Genomic DNA, 21,194 nt, shown 5'->3' on the forward strand with positions numbered 1-21,194 from the left:
CATAGTATTATTTTATATGGAAAGAGAGACCATTAAGAGAGAATAAGACTAAAGGCACCAAGGGTGAAAGAAAATGCATCTCAAGGACATCTACACAGATTTACGGCGAAAAAAAAAACAATTGAAATTTAGTTAGTGAGGGGCAAACGTATGTTCTTGCAAAGAGCCGATAACGCGCTTGACGTGTGTAGGTGCCCTAAAACACGTTAGACATAAATCGGATGAAATCTAAAAATCACAAAAAGCCCCAGCCTTTGTGCCCCGTAGAACCCAACGTTAACTCAGGTGGTGTGGGAGGGAACGACAACAAGTGGCATGTACCAGTTAGAGCACACAGAGACCAAACACCCCCCACATACCACACCATATTACTATGATACATACCACTACACCACAGCCTGACTGTAGAGGGGACAGGGAAAGAGAGATCCAATTAACAAGGATACATATGTTGTCTGGTATGTTGTCTGGGGGTCACGAAAGGCAGGAATTATTCAGGAAATATCACGTCGCAAAATTGAGGAGCCTCTGAAATGAGTAGTGATCTGTCGACGAACCTTGAGGTCGGCTCTGCCCGGCGTGGTGTGTTTAATGAAGGACTTCATGACCATGTTGCGACCCAGAGAACTGGGGGTCGTCATCAGCATCTGGTTCTTCTGGACCGTGTGGAGGAACGACCTCATGTTGGGCCTCACCTACAGTAGACAACATTAGGGGTCTATTCATGGCTAGTAAAACATGTACAATTTTATTTTTATTTTTTATAAACACTTGCTTTAGAACGTAAACCTAGAAAAATTAGATTTCAAGTGAACTTGATACAGTGATACCACTTAATATCTTACTTATCGTAAGAGTAGGGGTGTTAACCCCGGTGTCCTGACTAAATTCCCAAATCTGGCCCTCAAACCATCACAGTCACCTAATAATCCCCAGTTTACAAATTGGCTCATTCACCCCCCTCCTCCTCCTCTCCCCTGTAACTATTCCCCAGGTCGTTGCTGTAAATGAGAACGTGTTCTCAGTCAACTTACCCGGTAAAACAACGGATAAATAAAATATATATCTCACACTCTGGCTCTTAACAGGGGGTGATGGCCTCTTCCTTGGGCTCTGGAATTCATCGGCAGCCGCTCTGCGCTTGGCACTGAGACGAGGACCCAGACTTGACAGTGGCTTCTTTCCACTGCCATCTAGGAGAACACAAACCCGGTAACCACCAATACATCCAACATCTTTGCCAGTGCGCGCACGCGCACACACACACACACACACACACCTATAACATATTGACGTTACAAGCATGATTCATAAAATGGGGGGAGTATTTCTGCATATACGTGGTGCAGCTTCGGTCAGTCCTTGCTGATGAGTGAGTGTGTGTGTGTGTGAGGAAATGACGGCCTGCACCTGATCCAGAGTCTGGTGTGGCGGTCTTGGCTTTGCTGATGAGTGAGTGTGTGTGAGGAAATGACGGCCTGCACCTGAACCAGAGTCTGGTGTGGCGGTCTTGGCTTTGCTGATGAGTGAGTGTGTGTGAGAGGAAATGACGGCCTGCACCTGAACCAGAGTCTGGTGTGGCGGTCTTGGCTTTGCTGATGAGTGAGTGTGTGTGTGAGGAAATGACGGCCTGCACCTGAACCAGAGTCTGGTGTGGCGGTCTTGGCTTTGCTGATGATCGAGGCTGGTGGCGGCACGGTGGGAGTGGTCTGGGCCATGGAGCGAGTGAAACGACGAACCTCCGTGACACTGAGAACCCCCGGGTGGTTCTGCACCATGTTATCCTGCGCAAATTAAAAAACGAGTTTAGGGAATCATTTCACTATGATCATCAATATATTTACATAAGGAACAGACAGAAACAGTAGAGCTAGATATCAACGACTATATATCAGGGTTGGGGGTTCAATTCCATTTCAGGAAGTAAACGAGGAACATCTGAAATAATAATACATAATAATACATGCCATTTAGCAGACGCTTTTATCCAAAGCGACTTACAGTCATGTGTGCATACATTCTACGTATGGGTGGTCCCGGGGATCGAACCCACTACCCTGGCGTTACAAGCGCCATGCTCTACCAACTGAGCCACAGAAGGACCATGAAATGACCCCCAAACCCTGATACGAATGTATATTTGTATCATCCAGGTACAGTGGGGATGTGTCCTACCTCAGGAGAAGTCTCAGGTGCTGGGCTGTCGGTCTTAGTCTTTGCAGGCTCCTCTGACAACTCCCTGTCATACACAACAGCGTATCAGACGCATAATAACCTCGGGTGTATTCATTCGTCGGCACACCGTAACAAAAAAACGTTTCACAAGCATTGTAAAACTTTAAAAAACACTGGGAAGTACGGTAACAGGTGAAATGAAGGACATCTACTTTATCTCTTAACATACTGCACAAGTTGACTGCAGGTATTTCCTTGGAAAGTAGCGATCAATATTCTCACACACACACACACACACACAGCTCAACAAAATAAAGGGAACACTTAAACAACACAATGTAACTCCAAGTCAATCACACTTCTGTGAAATCAAACTGTCCACTTAGGAAGCACCACTGATTGACAATACATTTCACATGCTGTTGTGTAAATGGAATAGACAACAGGTGGAAATTATAGGCAATTAGCAAGACACCCCCAATAAAGGAGTTGGTTCTGCAGGTGGTGACCACAGACCACTTCTCAGTTCCTATGCTTCCTGGCTGATGTTTTGGTCACTTTTGAATGCTGGCGGTGCTTTCACTCTAGTGGTAGCATGAGACGGAGTCTACAACCCACACAAGTGGCTCAGGTAGTGCAGCTCATCCAGGATGGCACATCAATGCGAGCTGTGGCAAGAAGGTTTGCTGTGTCTGTCAGTGTAGTGTCCAGAGCATGGAGGCGCTACCAGGAGACAGGCCAGTACATCAGGAGATGTGGAGGAGGCCGTAGGAGGGCCAGCAGCAGGACCGCTACCTCCGCCTTTGTGCAAGGAGGAGCACTGCCAGAGCCCTGCAAAATGACCTCCAGCAGGCCACAAATGTGCATGTGTCTGCTCAAACGGTCAGAAACAGACTCCATGAGGGTGGTATGAGGGCCCGACGTCCACAGGTGGGGGTTGTGCTTACAGCCCAACACCGTGCAGGACGTTTGGCATTTGCCAGAGAACACCAAGATTGGCAAATTCGCCACTGGCGCCCTGTGCTCTCCACAGATGAAAGCAGGTTCACACTGAGCACATGTGACAGACGTGACAGAGTCTGGAGACGCCGTGGAGAATGTTCTGCTGCCTGCAACATCCTCCAGCATGACCGGTTTGGCGGTGGGTCAGTCATGGTGTGGTGTGGCATTTCTTTGGGGGGCCGCACAGCCCTCCATGTGCTCGCCAGAGGTAGCCTGACTGCCATTAGGTACCGAGATGAGATCCCCAGACCCCTTGTGAGACCACATGCTGGTGTGGTTGGCCCTGGGTTCCTCCTAATGCAAGACAATGCTAGACCTCATGTGGCTGGAGTGTGTCAGCAGACTGTCCAGGAGTTGGCGGATGCTTTAGTCCAGGTCTGGGAGGAGATCCCTCAGGAGACCACCCGCCACCTCATCAGGAGCATGCCCAGGCGTTGTAGGGAGGTCATACAGGCACGTGGAGGACACACACACTACTGAGCCTCATTTGGACTTGTTTTAAGGACATCAAAGTTGGATCAGCCTAGTAGTGTGATTTTCCACTAATTTTGAGTGTGACTCCAAATCCAGACCTCCATGGGTTGATAAATTTGATTTCCATTGACAATTTGTGTGATTTTGTTGTCAGCACATTCAACTATATAAAGAAAAAAGTATTTAATAAGAATATTTAATTCAGATCTAGGATGTGTTATTTTAGTGTTCCCTTTATTTTTTTGAGCATACATACATACATACATACATACATAAAACCATCTCATGGCTAAATATCCAAATATCCCGGTATACTGCAGAAGCATCATTCACAACAGACGTGTTTAAAGACAAGACAATGGTTGATTAAAACACACACTAAAATAGGGCTAATAAATGTGATCACTCACCCGTCAGTCTGCACCTGGACCTCATGTCCATCAGGTTCCATCCACACATCTTCTACAGCGGACAGACAGACAACACAATGCTATCATTCATTAGCACAGTATATATCATTACATTGTCACGGTGTAATATGGACAGATAAATACATTTTAAAAAATTTAAGAGGCACGCTCAACTCAGACTGAGCTCTGAAGCAGTAATCTGACTGGTATGAAAACAAATGCTGGCAGCACACCAACCCATAGCCCTCACATCCAGTGGATGCTGGCTGCACGCCAACCCATATCGCTCACATCCAGTGGATGCTGGCTGCACACCAACCCATATCGCTCACATCCAGTGGATGCTGGCTGCACGCCAACCCATAACCCTCACATCCAGTGGATGCTGGCTGCACGCCAACCCATATCGCTCACATCCAGTGGATGCTGGCAGCACACCAAACCATATCGCTCTCATCCAGTGGATGCTGGCAGCACACCAACCCATATCGCTCTCATCCAGTGGATGCTGGCTGCACACCAACCCATATCGCTCACATCCAGTGGATGCTGGCAGCACACCAACCCATCGCCCTCACATCCAGTGGATGCTGGCTGCACACCAACCCATATCGCTCACATCCAGTGGATGCTGGCTGCACACCAACCCATATCGCTCACATCCAGTGGATGCTGGCTGCACGCCAACCCATATCGCTCACATCCAGTGGATGCTGGCTGCACACCAACCCATATCGCTCACATCCAGTGGATGCTGGCTGCACACCAACCCATAGCCCTCACATCCAGTGGATGCTGGCTGCACACCAACCCATAGCCCTCACATCCAGTGGATGCTGGCTGCACACCAACCCATAGCGCTCACATCCAGTGGAGGTTGGGTGGATGCGGCAGCAACCAACCCATATCGCCTAGTGGATGCTGGAGCGTTGGACTATCGCTCACATCCGGGATGCTGGCTGCAGGTTGCACATCCAGTGGAACCCCAACCCATATCGAGTGGATGCTGACACCAGGTGGACAAAACCCATAGCCCTCTGTGGATGCTGGCTGCACACCTCTGCTCACATCCAGTGGATGCTGGCTGCACTGCTATCCAGTGGATGCTGGCTGCAACCCACCCATATTCCCAGTGGATGCTGGCTGCACACCAACCCATCACATCCAGTGAAAATAAGTAGATGCTGGCTGCTTAACTGATGCTGGCTTGCCAAGGATTAAATAAAGTGGATGCTGGCTGCAAAAATCCCTCAATAATATAAAAATAAATATCCCTCAATCCAGTGGAGGTTGCGGCAGCGTAGCCTAGGGGAGGACCCGGAAGGTTGCTCAAACCCCGATGACAATGGTCTTCTGTCCCTGAACTGCTAGTTAACCCACTATTCCCAGGCCATCAAAAATAAGGAACTGACTTGCCAAGTCAAAAAATAATATAAAAATAAAAAAAAGGTTGCCGAGGGGAGGACCGGCTCACGATCAATGGCTGGAACGGAGTCAATGGAACGGAGTCATTGGAACGGAGTCAATGGAATGAGTCAATGGAATGAGTCAATGGAATGAGTCAATGGAACGAGTCAATGGAACGGAGTCATTGGAATGGCGTCCAACATCAAAAGACGTGACACCACCACTCCATTGACTCCATTCCAGGAATTCGTACGAGCCGTCCTCCCCTCAGCAGCCTCCACTGCTCACATCAAACTCCAGTCAAGGTATAAATGGCAAAATGTCAGGCGATATCTCGTCCCTCACCCTGCCCGCTGACGTTACTGCTGCAGGTGGAGCTGCCCAGCCGAGCCGCCTTCTTCTTCTTCTTCAGGAAGGATCTCCTGGAGGCTCTGCGGACAGACTCCTGGGTCATGCTGTGTCTCAGCCCTGCCAGGGAGCGCCGCACGGTCAGGGAGTGTCTCATGGAGCTCCGCCCGGGACCCGGGGGCGTGGCGCCGGCAGCGATGGCTATCTTTGTGGCGGTGCGGCTTGGAGAGCGGTCTGGGTTGGGGTTCACCTGGAGATCTGCAGAACGCCGCTCTGAGGCCAAGATCTTGACTATGGCTTCAGCTATGTGACTGTGAGCCCGAGGGGGTGTTAGACAGTGGGGCTGGGAGGCGACAGAGCTGAACGACTCCCTCTTACTCTCAGCTTCCTCTGGCTGCATCCTCTCCTCCTGGATGTGTTTGCTCGGAGCCTCATACTCCATCTCCTCCGGCTGAGAGTTGGTCGGAGGAGTTCCTTTGCGGGTGCTGCATACGGGTGACGCCGCCTCAGGCTGGGTCGTCCGTTTGGCTCTGCGGGAACGAGGGGGCTTGACCATCTCTTCCAGCGTGACCGGAGATCCTCCGTCATCCTCTGCTATCAGGTTCAGAGAGGTGGACACGGAGGAGCGACGCAGGTTGCTGCGTTTGCCCTTTGAGAAGCTGCAGGGATGACAAAGACGGCATTATAGCAGATCTCAGAGCAGGCATTATAGCAGACAGGGGGCATTATAGCAAACGTCAGAGCGGGGCATTATAGCAGACGGGAGGGGGGGCATTATAGCAGATCTCAGAGCAGGCATTATAGCAGACGTCAGAGCAGGCATTATAGCAGACATCATTGGTATTCACAAAGATACAAACCCACGAGGGTGCTTAAAAGATGAACGAGGACAGATTAATTAGAGTTTGTTTCGAGTCGTCTCCCATTTTATTTGTGAGTTACAGTTCCCTTTTTAGTTGTGGATTAGTCGTCAGGATCAGAGAAACACAATATTGTTATTGACTTCGGATCAACATTCTGTCAAAGAACAAGCTAAAAAGATGCATGTCAGTTAAAATAGCAACTTAGCGTTCATCATAGAGAACAAACCAAATACGTGTTTCAACCTGTCCTCAAATTAATACTGTGGGTTCACCGTTGGTTTTGGTATTTAAACCTGCGTGTCATTGAACGTGTCTGGTGGGGTAAAATTATAACGTGCACGATGAAGAGCACACGTGGGATCGGTCTAGTCAGGGCGTTAAACTCGGTTTATTGTGAAATTCCTGGCACAAGCTCTTGGTGAATGAAGGTGATTCTGATTCCTGTACTAAATGTACAGTGTCACACGATGACTGACCGGATGAAAAGGCTGCTCTGTCTGAGACATAGGAACCTGCTGTAGTAGAATAAACTAACAGAATAACCTACCGCCTCTTGGTGCGGTTCTCATTCTGACCGGATAGACGCTTCCTACGGTTGCTCTTCTTCTGTGATGGAGTCTTCGGCATCAGTTCTGGCTCCGCACTGAAGTCACTGAGACAGGAAAGGGAAAAAAATGTGAAACTCTGGAGAATAATGTTTGTTGTTGTGAATATACAAAACATTAAGAACACCTGCTCTTTCCATGACAGACTGACCAGGTGAAAGCTTGGATCCCTTATTGATGTCACTTGTTAAATCCACTTCAATCAGTGTAGATGAAGAAGGAGACAGGTTAATTAAATGATTTTTGTTAAGCCTAGAGACAATTGAGACAGTAAATTGTGTGTGTGTGCCATTCAGAGGGTGAATGGGGCAAGACAAAAGATTGAAGTGCTGTGGTATGGTAGTAGGTGCCATGCGCACCGGTTTGTGATCAAGAACTGCAGCGCTGCTGGGTTTTCCCCACACTCATTTTGAGCAAAATCATGCCAATAAAACTAAAAAGGTTTGGTCGACCGCTAGTTTTTTAGTGTATTTTTTCCATATAAAACACATACTATGTATTTGAATCCAATCAACTATATGTACCGTGTTTGTATAACTATATGTACCGTGTTTGTATAACTATATGTACCGTGTTTGTATAATGCTTTAAGGGCACCGTTTGAAAAAAATAATTACGACACAAATAACTAGAAGGAGTCCGCCCGCAATAGATTTGATTCTGATGGGGTCGTTTTTTCCCTGTACACTTCAGTCCTCCTACCTTGAAAACATGCGGTTGGCTTCCTGCTGGATCTCCTCGAGCCACACCATGTGGACATTTTCTATTTCGTTGGCGAACTCCTGAATCTTCCCATTAAACATCTGCATCAGGGTATGCGTCGACGACAGTACAGAGGTCATGGTTGCGACCTGGTGAAAATAAAAGGAGAAAACAATCAATTGTTTTCAAACGTTTGATGGGAAGGTGAAACCTCCCACACAACTCTAACGCTCGAACTAAAATCGGCAAGCAGTTACATTTCAACAAGGAAGGGCAAAACAATTCAGAACAAAAATATTGTACAAGTCGAGACATCTGACACAAAGACACATGCAGCGGGGCGAAGTGACACGACAACCATTCCAGACAATCCAATACAATAACTCAAACATTACCCACAACAAAAAAAACGTTACATTTAACCAAATGTTCATTGACACCTTGATTGCAGTAACACAACGGCTTACTAGTTAGCGAACTGTAACTAGCTACCATTTTTGAATTTTCGAGCTAAACCCGCGCATTTCCGCAAACTCAAGTGTCGTTGGACTGAGGCTTGTTACAGTAGCTAACTACTTATTAACGTAACCAGGACAACTTTTGTTAGCAGCTAGCAACATATATATATATATCCTGTAATAATATGCAAAGTAAAATCAGATCATGTTGAAGAAACAAAGATAGTCAGTGTTGTCTTAGCGAGTTGTTTTTGATGAGATTTTTAAAAGTCAACGTGAAAAGATGGCTAATGAAGCTAGCTAACGATAGCCAAATAGAATTCCCATACCATAAAATTCCTCCAGTTTTCGAGAAAAAATAAAAATCCGTTTCGCTTCAATAGCAAATGACTTCAACAATCTTAATAAACAAAAAATATATATATTAAATGGTAAAATACGCCATGTATTTCTCTGCACAACCACAACAAAGTAACGTTAGTCCTACTTGACTTCAACACCCGCTGAAAACCGTTTAAAATGTTCCAAACTGTCTTAGCAAATCAGAAACGGGTTTGCGAATGACGTGCCCAAATCAGCTCCTCCCACTGACCAATCACATTTAAAGAGGAAGTGTCTAGGGGGCGGAATCGCTGATTCTTTTCACGATTCAAACCATCCAATCGTAGGAGAGGGTTTTTGTTTCTTCTTCCGGATAGTGCTATTTAGCGTTAAACCTCGGAAATAAAGTCTGAGGTTAACACAGGGGTAATAGGAGCTGTTAAATACCGTTTGTTCTACGATGTAATAGCAGTCAGTTGACAATGTCTTTATGGATTATAAAGCCTGTACGTGCTTTATATGTATTTTTTTTTTAAATGTATTACATAATTTCTTTAAAATTAAAATTAACTAAATGTGACGTTAGCTGATTGAGAGTATATCATAGAACAAAACGTATATCTCCTACACCTGTGTTTACCAAATACCTTCAACGTTTATCCAAAAAACGCCATTCATTTTCTCCATAGGGATTTACTACGTGTGACAATTTTAGTACTCATCACTGCATTCTCATCCAGAAAGTTGCTTGGACCTCAACGATGTCATGTAGGTTGATACATTGCTATGTTTTAATTTATAAAAAGTCATTTTACAAAAAAAATCCCACTGTACCTAACATTACTTGACATCAGAGTTACCGCACCCTGTCTCAAGGATAGCTAACGTAACTCTGGAAATTCCTTTGGGCTCTACTGAGTTAAGTAAATCAGTTTTTCGTTTTTTTTTGGCACCTTATTTGTGGAAGCGTGATGCTTTGCGTGATGCTTTGGTGCCGCTCGGCCAATTCAGAAAGATGGTTGAGGACCTTATTACTGATGAATGTGTTTGTTCTGGTGCCGCTCGGCCAATTCAGAAAGATGGTTGAGGACCTTATTACTGATGAATGTGTTTGTATTTTATGACCGTGTTTTTCTTTCTGCTTGCATTTTGAATTTATATTTTGACGTGTGTATTTTCTGTTATTCAGGGCATCTGTAAAAGAGACCTTGTTCTCAGTATGAATCTTTAATAAAAATATAATAATGAAAACATACCCTTGTAAAACTGACCATCCTACCGATCCTCGACTTTGGCGATGTCATTTACAAAATAGCCTCCAATACCCTACTCAGCAAATTGAATGCAGTCTATCACAGTGCAATCCATTTTGTCACCAAAGCCCCATATACTACCCACCATTGCGACCTGTACGCCCTAGTTGGCTGGCCCTCGCTTCATACTCGTCGCCAAACCCACTGGCTCCATGTCATCTACAAGACCCTGCTAGGTAAAGTCCCCCCTTATCTCAGCTCGCTGGTCACCATAGCATCTCCCACCTGTAGCACACGCTCCAGCAGGTATATCTCTCTGGTCACCCCCAAAACCAATTCTTTCTTTGGCCGCCTCTCCTTCCAGTTCTCTGCTTCCAATGACTGGAACAAACTACAAAAATCTCTGAAACTGGAAACACATATAAACAAGAGCCGTACATAGCCCACCTATAATTTAGCCCAAACAACTACCTCTTTCCCTACTGTATTTATTTATTTTGCTCCTTTGCATCCCATTATTTTGATTTCTACTTTGCACATTCTTAATAATAATAATAATATATGCCATTTAGCAGACGCTTTTATCCAAAGCGACTTACAGTCATGTGTGCATACATTCTACGTATGGGTGGTCCCGGGAATCGAACCCACTACCCTGCAAATCTACCATTCCAGTGATTTACTTACTATATTGTATTTACCTTGCCACCATGGCCTTTTTTTTGCCTTTACCTCTCTTATCTCACCTCATTTGCTCACATCGTATATAGACTTGTTTCTACTGTATTATTGACTGTATGTTTGTTTTACTCCATGTGTAACTCTGTGTCGTTGTATCTGTCGAACTGCTTTGCTTTATCTTGGCCAGATCGCAATTGTAAATGAGAACTTGTTCTCAACTGGCCTACCTGGTTAAATAAAGGTTAAATACAAAATGAATCCTTGATAAAAATATAATAATGAAGGTTAAATATATATACGTTGTCCAACGACCCAACAAAAGGACGCCATTACTATTTCTCTCTATTGGCGTCTTTTTGTCTGCACTAACTCCGCCGTAAAGCACATAAAGGCTCCGAATTTCAAAGGTCATGTTAACGGACATATACTATATTATATAACTAAACGTATAAGATCTCATAAGCCTGTGTTAACCTCAGGCCTTATTTTCGGCGTTTATCCCCAAAACCTGATTTTTTTTGTGTGAGGAATTTTCATTGTTGGACATAAAAAAACAAGTAAATCAGCTCTAAGTGATTTTAATTTAAGACATCTGTTGCCAAGTATTCCCACGCACAATAGAGAGACGCGATGTGGTCGCAGACAAACATAAGTTTCAAATGTTTTAGTTAAACATCTTTAGGCTTCTTGCAGTCAATTTGTAGTCTACAAATTATGGCCCTTGACCATCAACTCAATAAAAAAAAATCCTTCCCCAGCTGAATCGAGTTGATGATCCCTGCACTATAGTAAACTGTAGGCTATATCTAAAAAATGTTTTGATGTTATTCATATAACAGCCAGTCTAATATTATTAAAGTCTAAGCATGTTTAGAGATTAAGGCTCAGGAAAATATCTTTATCACAGTTGAAGAAAACAAAATCTCCTTTTACAAGCCATGCAACAAAAATGGTGGAAAATGCATCTGTTTTTGTTTGAGGTCTGCTAAGATAAAGACCCAACACGTAGGTGGGTTGAAATACTAGGTATGTATGGTCAAAATCATTGCAATACACAGTATCTTCTTTCATTTTCCAATGAGTTCATGCTGCAAGATGTTTTAATGAAAAATATCACACTAAATACAGTACATTTACTGAGATGTGAATGACAAATCAAGTCACACTAAATACAGTACATTTACTGAGATGTGAATGACAAATCAAGTCACACTAAATACAGTACATTTACTGAGATGTGAATGACAAATGAAGTCACACTAAATACAGTACATTTACTGAGATGTGAATGACAAATCAAGTCACACTAAATACAGTACATTTACTGAGATGTGAATGACAAATCAAGTCACACTAAATACAGTACATTTACTGAGATGTGAATGACAAATCAAGTCACACTAAATACAGTACATTTACTGAGATGTGAATGACAAATCAAGTCACACTAAATACATGGTTTAAGCACAATAGATGAAATCCTTCTTAAACACAAAATCATTTCCAGTGCATGAATAAACCAGGAATAACAATGAGCCCCAAATGGCAGTCTATTGTGCGTTACTTTGGGCTATGGGCCCTGCGATAGGCTTAGCGTCCTTTCCAGGGGGTGGAGTTGTACATCAAGCTGCCTCACGGGGGCGGAGTTGTACATCAAGCTGCCTCACGGGGGCGGAGTTGTACATCAAGCTGCCTCACGGGGGTGGAGTTGTACATCAAGCTGCCTCACGGGGGCGGAGTTGTACATCAAGCTGCCTCACGGGGGCGGAGTTGTACATCAAGCTGCCTCACGCTACAGAAACAGGAGACAGGCTCCTGCCCTATGGGACATTCTGGTTCAGACAAAGCTACTTACTTTATAAAGGGAATAGGATGCCATTTGGGACTCACCCAGTGACATATAGGTTCAGGGCCTTCAGGAAGTATTCACACCCCTTGACCTTTCCCACATTTTGTTGTGTTACACCCTGGATTTAAAATGAAATAAATTGAGATTTTGTGTCACTGATCTACACACAATCCTCCGTAATGGCAAAGTGGAATTATGTTACCAGGGAGGTTTTCCAATGGTTCGCAAAGAAGGGCACCTATTGGTAGATGGGTAGAAAAAGAAGAAGCAGACACTGAATATCCCTTTGAGCATAGTGACGTTATTAATTACACTTTGGATGGTGTATCTATACACCCAGTCACTACAGATACAGGCGCCCTTCCTAACTCAGTTGCTGGAGAGGAAGGAAACCTCTAAGGGATTTCATCATGAGGCCAATGGTGAATTTAAAACAGTTACAGAGTTTAATGGCTGTTATAGGACAAAACTGAGAATGGATCAACAACTTTGTAGTTACTCCACAATACTAACATAAATGACAGAATGAAAAGAAGGAAACCTGTACAGAATAAACATTTTCCAAAACATGCATCCTGTTGGCAAACAAGGCAATAAAGCAATACTGCAAAAACAAATGTGGCACAGAAATTATGTTCGGGGCAAATCCAACACAACACTGAGTACCACTCTTCATATTTTCAAGCATGGTGGTGGCTGCATCATGTTATGGATATGCTTGTCATCGGCAAGGACTAGGGAGTTTTTCAGGATAAAAAGAAACGTAATAGAGCAAAGCCCCCGGCAAAATCCTAGAGGAAAACTTGGTTCAGTCTGCAAATATACACTGGAGTTGCTTATCAAGAGCACATTGAATGTTACCGAGTGGCCTAGTTACAGTTTTGACTTACTTGAAAATCTATGGCAAGACTTAAATGGCATTTTAGCAATGATTAACAACTAAATTGACAACGCATGAAGAATTTTTGGAAGTATAATGGAAAAATATTGTACAATCCAGACGTGTAAAGCTTTACCAATTTACCCAGAAAGACTCACTGCTTTAATTGCTGCCAAAGGTTATTGTAACGTGTTGACTCAGGATGTTGAATACTTATCTAGTCAAGATACATTAGTGTTTAATTTTCCATAAATTTATTTGAGTATTTTGTATAGATCGTTTACAACAACAAAAAAGGCAATTCAATCCCACTTTGTAACACAACAAAATGTGGTAAAAGTCAGGGGGGTGTGAATACTGTCTGAAGGTACTGTACTGTATAATTAGAAGGTACTGTACTGTATAATTAGAAGGTACTGTAGATAAAGGTACTGTACTGTAGATAGAAGATACTGTGGATAGAAGGCACTGTACTGTAATTAGAAGGTACTGTAGATAGAAGGTACTGTACTGTAATTAGAAGGCACTGTACTGTAGATAGAAGGTACTGTGTATAGAAGGTACTGTAGATAGAAGGTACTTTACTGTAGAAAGGTACAGTAGATAGAAGGTACTGTGGATAGAAGGTACTGTGGATAGAAGGTACTGTACTGTAATTAGAAGGTACTGTAGATAGAATGTACTGTACAGTAGATAGAAGGTGCTGTCCTGTAGAAAGGTACTGTGGATAGAAGGTACTGTACTGTAGATGGAAGGTACTGTAGATGGAAGGTACTGTAGATGGAAGGTACAGTAGATGGAAGGTACTGTACTGTAAAAAGGTACAGTAGATGGAAGGTACTGTATATAGAAGGTACAGTAGATGGAAGGTACAGTAGATGGAAGGTACAGTAGATGGAAGGTACTGTAGATGGAAGGTACTGTAGATGGAAGGTACTGTAGATAGAAGGTACTGTGGATAGAAGGTACTGTACTGTAGATGGAAGGTACTATAGAAGGTACTGTACTGTAGATGGAAGGTACTGTAGATGGAAGGTACAGTAGATGGAAGGTACTGTACTGTAAAAAGGTACAGTAGATGGAAGGTACTGTATATAGAAGGTACAGTAGATGGAAGGTACTGTATATAGAAGGTACAGTAGATGGAAGGTACTGTATATAGAAGGTACAGTAGATGGAAGGTACTGTATATAGAAGGTACAGTAGATGGAAGGTACTGTAGATGGAAGGTACAGTAGATGGAAGGTACTGTAGATGGAAGGTACTGTATATAGAAGGTACTGTAGATGGAAGGTACTGTAGATGGAAGGTACAGTAGATGGAAGGTACAGTAGATGGAAGGTACAGTAGATGGAAGGTACTGTAGATGGAAGGTACTGTAGATGGAAGGTACTGTATATAGAAGGTACTGTAGATGGAAGGTACTGTAGATGGAAGGTACTGTATATAGAAGGTACTGTAGATGGAAGGTACTGTAGATGGAAGGTACTAGATGGAAGGTACTGTAGATGGAAGGTACAGTAGATAGAAGGTACTGTACTGTAAAAAGGTATAGATGGAAGGTACTGTATATAGAAGGTACAGTAGATGGAAGGTACAGTAGATGGAAGGTACTGATGGAAGGTACAGTAGAAGGTACTGTACTGTAAAAAGGTACAGTAGATGGAAGGTACTGTATATAGAAGGTAGGAAGGTACAGTAGATGGAAGGTACTAGATGGATACTGTAATAGAAGTACTGTATATGGAAGGTACAGTAGATGGAAGGTACTGTAGATGGAAGGTACAGTAGATAGAAGGTACTGTACTGTAAAAAGGTACAGTAGATGGAAGGTACTGTATATAGAAGGTACTGTATATGGAAGGTACAGTAGATGGAAGGTACTGTAGATGGAAGGTACAGTAGATAGAAGGTACTGGTACAGTAGATGGAAGGTACTGTAGATAGAAGGTACTGTATATGGAAGGTACTGTATATGTACAGTAGATGGAAGGTACTGTATATAGAAGGTACTGTATATGGAAGGTACTGTATATGGAAGGTACAGTAGATGGAAGGTACAGTAGATGGAAGGTACTGTAGATGGAAGGTACTGTAGATGGAAGGTACTGTAGATGGAAGGTACTGTAGATGGAAGGTACTGTAGATGGAAGGTAGTATATAGAAGGTACTGTATATAGAAGGTAGTATGGAAGGTACAGTAGATGGAAGGTACAATAGATGGAAGGTACAGTAGATGGAAGGTACTGTAGATGGAAGGTACAGTAGATGGAAGGTACTGTAGATGGAAGGTACTGTATATAGAAGGTACTGAGATGGAAGGTACTGTAGATGGAAGGTAGAGATGGAAGGTACTGTAGATGGAAGGTACAGTAGATGGAAGGTACAGTAGATGGAAGGTACAGTAGATGGAAGGTACTGTAAGGTACAGTAGATGGAAGGTACAGTAGATAGATGGATGGAGGTACTGTAGATGGAAGGTACTGTATATAGAAGGTACTGATGGAAGGTACAGTAGATAGAAGGTACTGTACTGTAAAAGGTACAGTAGATGGAAGGTACTGATGGGTACTGTATATGGTACAGTAGATGGAAGGTACAGTAGATGGAAGGTACTGTATATAGAAGGTACTGTATATGGAAGGTACAGTAGATGGAAGGTACTGTAGTAAGGTATAGATAGAAGGTACTGTACTGTAAAAAGGTACAGTAGATGGAAGGTACTGTAGATGTAGATGGAAGGTACTGTAGATGGAAGGTACAGTAGATGGAAGGTACAGTAGATGGAAGGTACTGTATATAGAAGGTACTGTAGTAGATGGAAGGTACTGTATATAGAAGGTACTGTATATGGAAGGTACTGTAGATGGAAGGTACAGTAGATGGAAGGTACTGTAGATGGAAGGTACTGTAGATGGAAGGTACTGTAGATGGAAGGTACTGTAGATGGAAGGTACTGTAGATGGAAGGTACTGTAGATGGAAGGTACTGTATATAGAAGGTACTGTAGTAGTAGATGGAAGGTACAGTAGATGGAAGGTACAATAGATGGAAGGTACAGTAGATGGAAGGTACTGTAGATGGAAGGTACTGTAGATGGAAGGTACTGTATATAGAAGGTACTGTAGATGGAAGGTACTGTAGATGGAAGGTACTGTAGATGGAAGGTACAGTAGATGGAAGGTACAGTAGATGGAAGGTACTGTAGATGGAAGGTACAGTAGATGGAAGGTACTGTAGATGGAAGGTACAGTAGATGGAAGGTACAGTAGATGGAAGGTACTGTAGATGGAAGGTACTGTAGATGGAAGGTACTGTATATAGAAGGTACTGTAGATGGAAGGTACTGTAGATAGAAGGTACTGTACATGGAAGGTACAGTAGATGGAAGGTACTGTATATAGAAGGTACTGTATATGGAAGGTACAGTAGATGGAAGGTACAGTAGATGGAAGGTACTGTACTGTAAAAAGGTACAGTAGATGGAAGGTACTGTATATAGAAGGTACTGTATATGGAAGGTACAGTAGATGGAAGGTACAGTAGATGGAAGGTACAGTAGATGGAAGGTACAGTAGATGGAAGGTACAGTAGATGGAAGGTACAGTAGATGGAAGGTACTGTAGATGGAAGGTACTGTAGATGGAAGGTACTGTAGATGGAAGGTACTGTAGATGGAAGGTACTGTATATGGAAGGTACTGTAGATGGAAGGTACTGTATATAGAAGGTACTGTAGATGGAAGGTACAGTAGATGGAAGGTACAATAGATGGAAGGTACAGTAGATGGAAGGTACTGTATATAGAAGGTACTGTATATAGAAGGTACTGTAGATGGAAGGTACTGTAGATGGAAGGTACTGTAGATGGAAGGTACTGTAGATGGAAGGCACTGTAGATGGAAGGTACTGTAGATGGAAGGTACAATAGATGTACAGTAGATGGAAGGTACTGTAGATGGAAGGTACTGTAGATGGAAGGTACTGTATATAGAAGGTAGATGGAAGGTACAGTAGATGGAAGGTACAGTAGATGGAAGGTACTGTAGATACAGTAGATGAAGGTACTGTAGATGGAAGTAGATAGAAGGTACTGTGTTGTAAAAAGGTACAGTAGATGGAAGGTACTGTATATAGAAGGTACTGGAAGGTACAGTAGATGGAAGGTACTGTAGATGGAAGGTACTGTAGATGGAAGGTACTGTAGATGGAAGGCACTGTAGATGGAAGGTACTGTAGATGGAAGGTACAGTAGATGGAAGGTACAATAGATGGAAGGTACAGTAGATGGAAGGTACTGTATATAGAAGGTACTGTATATAGAAGGTACTGTAGATGGAAGGTACTGTAGATGGAAGGTACTGTAGATGGAAGGTACTGTAGATGGAAGGTACTGTAGATGGAAGGTACTGTAGATGGAAGGTACAGTAGATGGAAGGTACAGTAGATGGAAGGTACTGTAGATGGAAGGTACTGTAGATGGAAGGTACTGTAGATGGAAGGTACTGTAGATGGAAGGCACTGTAGATGGAAGGTACTGTAGATGGAAGGTACTGTAGATGGAAGGTACTGTAGATGGAAGGTACTGTAGATGGAAGGTACAGTAGATGGAAGGTACAGTAGATGGAAGGTACTGTAGATGGAAGGTACTGTAGATGGAAGGTACTGTAGATGGAAGGTACTGTAGATGGAAGGTACTGTAGATGGAAGGTACTGTAGATGGAAGGTACTGTAGATGGAAGGTACTGTAGATGGAAGGTACTGTAGATGGAAGGTACTGTAGATGGAAGGTACAGTAGATGGAAGGTACTGTAGATGGAAGGTACTGTAGATGGAAGGTACTGTAGATGGAAGGTACTGTAGATGGAAAGTACTGTAGGTAGAAGGCACTGTGGGTAGAAGGCACTGTGGGTAGAAGGCACTGTGGGTAGAAGGCACTGTGGGTAGAAGGCACTGTGGGTAGAAGGCATTGTGGGTAGAAGGCACTGTGGGTAGAAGGCACTGTGGGTAGAAGGCGATGGGGTTTGACAGGGATGGTCCTCACATGGGCCAGCAGGATAAGGCACCATCCACTTTGCAGATCATTCCAGACTCCCGTGGGAAAGTCACTGGTTTTCCTGAGGAAACAAATAAACATAATGACCTTTATTTATTATATCAAATATATTTATATTAACCAGGTGTCATAACCTGCCATAAATTAACGCAATATAAACTCAGCAAAAAAAAAAAACGTTCTCTCATTGTCAACTTCGTTTATTTTCAGCAAACTTAACGTGTAAATATTTGTATGAACATAAGATTCAACAACTGAGACATCAACTGAACAAGTTCCACAGACATGTGACTAACAAAAATGTAATAATGTGTCCCTGAACAAATGAGGGGGTCAAAATCAAAAGTAACAGTCAGTATCTGGTGTGGCCACCAGCTGCATTAAGTACTGCAGTGCATCTCCTCCTCATGGACTGCATCAGATTTGCCAGTTCTTGCTGTGAGATGTTACCCCACTCTTCCACCAAGGCACCTGCAAGTTCCCAGACATTTCTGGGGGATTGGAATGGCCCTAGCCCTCACCCTCCGATCCAACAGGTCCCAGAGGTGCTCAATGGGATTGAGATCCGGGCTCTTCGCTGGCCATGGCAGAACACTGACATTCCTGTCTTGCAGGAAATCACACACAGAACAAGCAGTATGGCTGGTGGCATTGTCATGCTAGAGGCTCAAGTCAGAATGAGCCTGCAGGAAGGGTACCACATGAGGGAGGAGGATCTCTTTCCTGTAACCCACAGCGTTGAGATTAACTGCAATGACAACAAGCTCAGTCCGATGATGCTGTGACACACCGCCCCAGACCATGACGGACCCTCCACCTCCAAATCGATCCCGCTCCAGAGTACAGGCCTCGGTGTAACACTCATTCCTTCCACTATAAACACGAATCCGACCATCACCCCTGGTGAGACAAAACCGCGACTCGTCAGTGAAGAGCACTTTTTGCCAGTCCTGTCTGGTCCAGCGACGGTGGGTTTGTGCCCATAGACGATGTTGTTGCCGGTGATGTCTGGTGAGGACCTGCCTTACAACAGGCCTACAAGCCCTCAGTCCCGCCTCTCTCAGCCTATTGCGGACAGTCTGAGCACTGATGGAGGGATTGTGCGTTCCTGGTATAACTCGGGCAGTAGTTGTTGCCATCCTGTACCTGTCCCGCAGGTATGATGTTCGAATGTACCGATCCTGTACAGGTGTTGTTACACGTGGTCTGCCACTGCGAGGACGATCAGCCGTCTGTCCCGTCTCTCTGTAGCGCTGTCTTAGGCGTCTCACAGTACGGTCATTGCAATTTAATGCCCTGGCCACATCTGCAGTCCTCATGCCTCCTTGCAGCATGCCTAAGGCACGTTCACGCAGGTGAGCAGGGACCCTGGGCATCTTTCTTTTGGTGTTTTTCAGAGTCAGTAGAAAGGCCTCTTTATAGTGTCCTAAGTTTTCATAACTGTGACCTTAATTGCCTACCGTCTGTAAGCTGTTAGTGTCTTAATGACCGTTCCACAGGGGGATGTTCATTAATTGTTTATGGTTCATTGAACAAGCAATGGGAAACGGTGTTTAAACTCTTTACAATGAAGATCTGTGAAGTTATTTGGACTTTTACAAATTATCTTTGAAAGACATTGTCCTGAAAAAGGGACGTTTCTTTTTATGTTTATGTCACAACAGGTCTAAATATATGTGTTATGACATTATGACATGGTTATGACATTATGACATTGTTATGACATTATGACATGGTTATGACATGGTTATGACATGGTTATGACATTATGACATGGTTATGACATTTTGACATGGTTATGACATGGTTATGACATGGTTATGACATTATGACATGGTTATGACATTATGACATGGTTATGACATAGTTATGACATGGTTATGACATTTTGACATGGTTATGACATGGTTATGACATGGTTATGACATTATGACATAGTTATGACATGGTTATGACATTTTGACATGGTTATGACATGATTATGACATTATGACATGATTATGACATGATTATGACATGATTATGACATGATTATGACATTATGACATGATTATGACATGATTGACATTATGACATGGTTATGACATGATTATGACATTATGACATGGTTATGACATGATTATGACATTATGACATGGTTATGACATGATTATGACATTATGACATGGTTATGACATGATTATGACATTATGACATGGTTATGACATGGACATTATGACATGGTTATGACATTTTGACATGGTTATGACATGGTTATGACATGGTTATGACATTATGACATGGTTATGACATGATTATGACATTATGACATGGTTATGACATGATTATGACATTATGACATTATGACATGGTTATGACATGGTTATGACATGGTTATGACATGATTATGACATGGTATGACATGATTATGACATTATGACATGGTTATGACATGATTATGACATTATGACATGGTTATGACATTATGACATGGTTATGACATTATGACATGGTTATGACATATTATAACAGGTTATGACCGTTACATAACGTGTTATAACATATGACATGGTTATGACCGTTGCCGATTTTTCCTCAACCCAAAACAACGAGAAAATCTGAATGTGTGTGTGTGCCTTCATAACAATTATAACTTTACGGTAATATCCACACAGTATTTATAACTTTACTATAATATCCACACAGTATTTATAACTTTACTATAATATCTA

The 21,194-nt window shown here is 43.1% G+C and overlaps 3 protein-coding genes across 6 annotated transcripts in view; all 3 read right to left on the reverse strand.

Annotated features, from left to right (window-relative positions):
- Window positions 1-8,968, reverse strand: part of incenp (inner centromere protein) — a 14,933-nt gene extending 5,965 nt beyond the window's left edge. Inside the window, exons 1-10 of one of the 4 annotated variants that reach the window (XM_052466761.1) lie at window positions 8,774-8,968; window positions 7,987-8,135; window positions 7,227-7,331; window positions 5,814-6,475; window positions 4,062-4,113; window positions 2,176-2,239; window positions 1,637-1,784; window positions 1,072-1,193; window positions 558-695; window positions 385-402 (exon numbers count right to left, since the gene is read on the reverse strand). In XM_052466761.1, the coding sequence (XP_052322721.1) occupies window positions 385-402; window positions 558-695; window positions 1,072-1,193; window positions 1,637-1,784; window positions 2,176-2,239; window positions 4,062-4,113; window positions 5,814-6,475; window positions 7,227-7,331; window positions 7,987-8,135; window positions 8,774-8,776 (1,461 nt within the window). In that variant the 5' untranslated portion in view covers window positions 8,777-8,968. Of the gene's footprint in view, window positions 1-384; window positions 403-557; window positions 696-1,071; window positions 1,194-1,636; window positions 1,785-2,175; window positions 2,240-4,061; window positions 4,114-5,813; window positions 6,476-7,226; window positions 7,332-7,986; window positions 8,136-8,773 lie in introns of those variants that run through there. The other 3 variants (XM_052466760.1, XM_052466759.1, XM_052466762.1) reach the window with 3 other exon arrangements.
- Window positions 8,969-12,971: 4,003 nt separating this feature from the next.
- LOC127908487 (uncharacterized) lies at window positions 12,972-18,397 on the reverse strand. Its single transcript, XM_052467052.1, has 3 exons — window positions 18,318-18,397; window positions 15,195-15,343; window positions 12,972-14,849 (listed from the first exon to the last, which is right to left on the reverse strand). The coding sequence occupies exons 1-3, from the start codon at window positions 18,395-18,397 to the stop codon at window positions 13,945-13,947; spliced, it is 1,134 nt and encodes a 377-aa protein (XP_052323012.1). The 3' UTR covers window positions 12,972-13,944.
- The window catches only part of pgghg (protein-glucosylgalactosylhydroxylysine glucosidase), a 57,032-nt gene continuing 53,502 nt past the window's right edge, over window positions 17,665-21,194 (reverse strand). The window contains exon 16 of the mRNA XM_052466802.1: window positions 17,665-18,544. Within this exon, the coding sequence (XP_052322762.1) occupies window positions 18,468-18,544 (77 nt within the window). The 3' untranslated portion in view covers window positions 17,665-18,467. The remainder of the gene's footprint in view (window positions 18,545-21,194) is intronic.

The sequence above is a fragment of the Oncorhynchus keta genome, chromosome 17 (assembly GCF_023373465.1).
Source record: "Oncorhynchus keta strain PuntledgeMale-10-30-2019 chromosome 17, Oket_V2, whole genome shotgun sequence".
Classification (NCBI taxonomy): domain Eukaryota; kingdom Metazoa; phylum Chordata; class Actinopteri; order Salmoniformes; family Salmonidae; genus Oncorhynchus; species Oncorhynchus keta.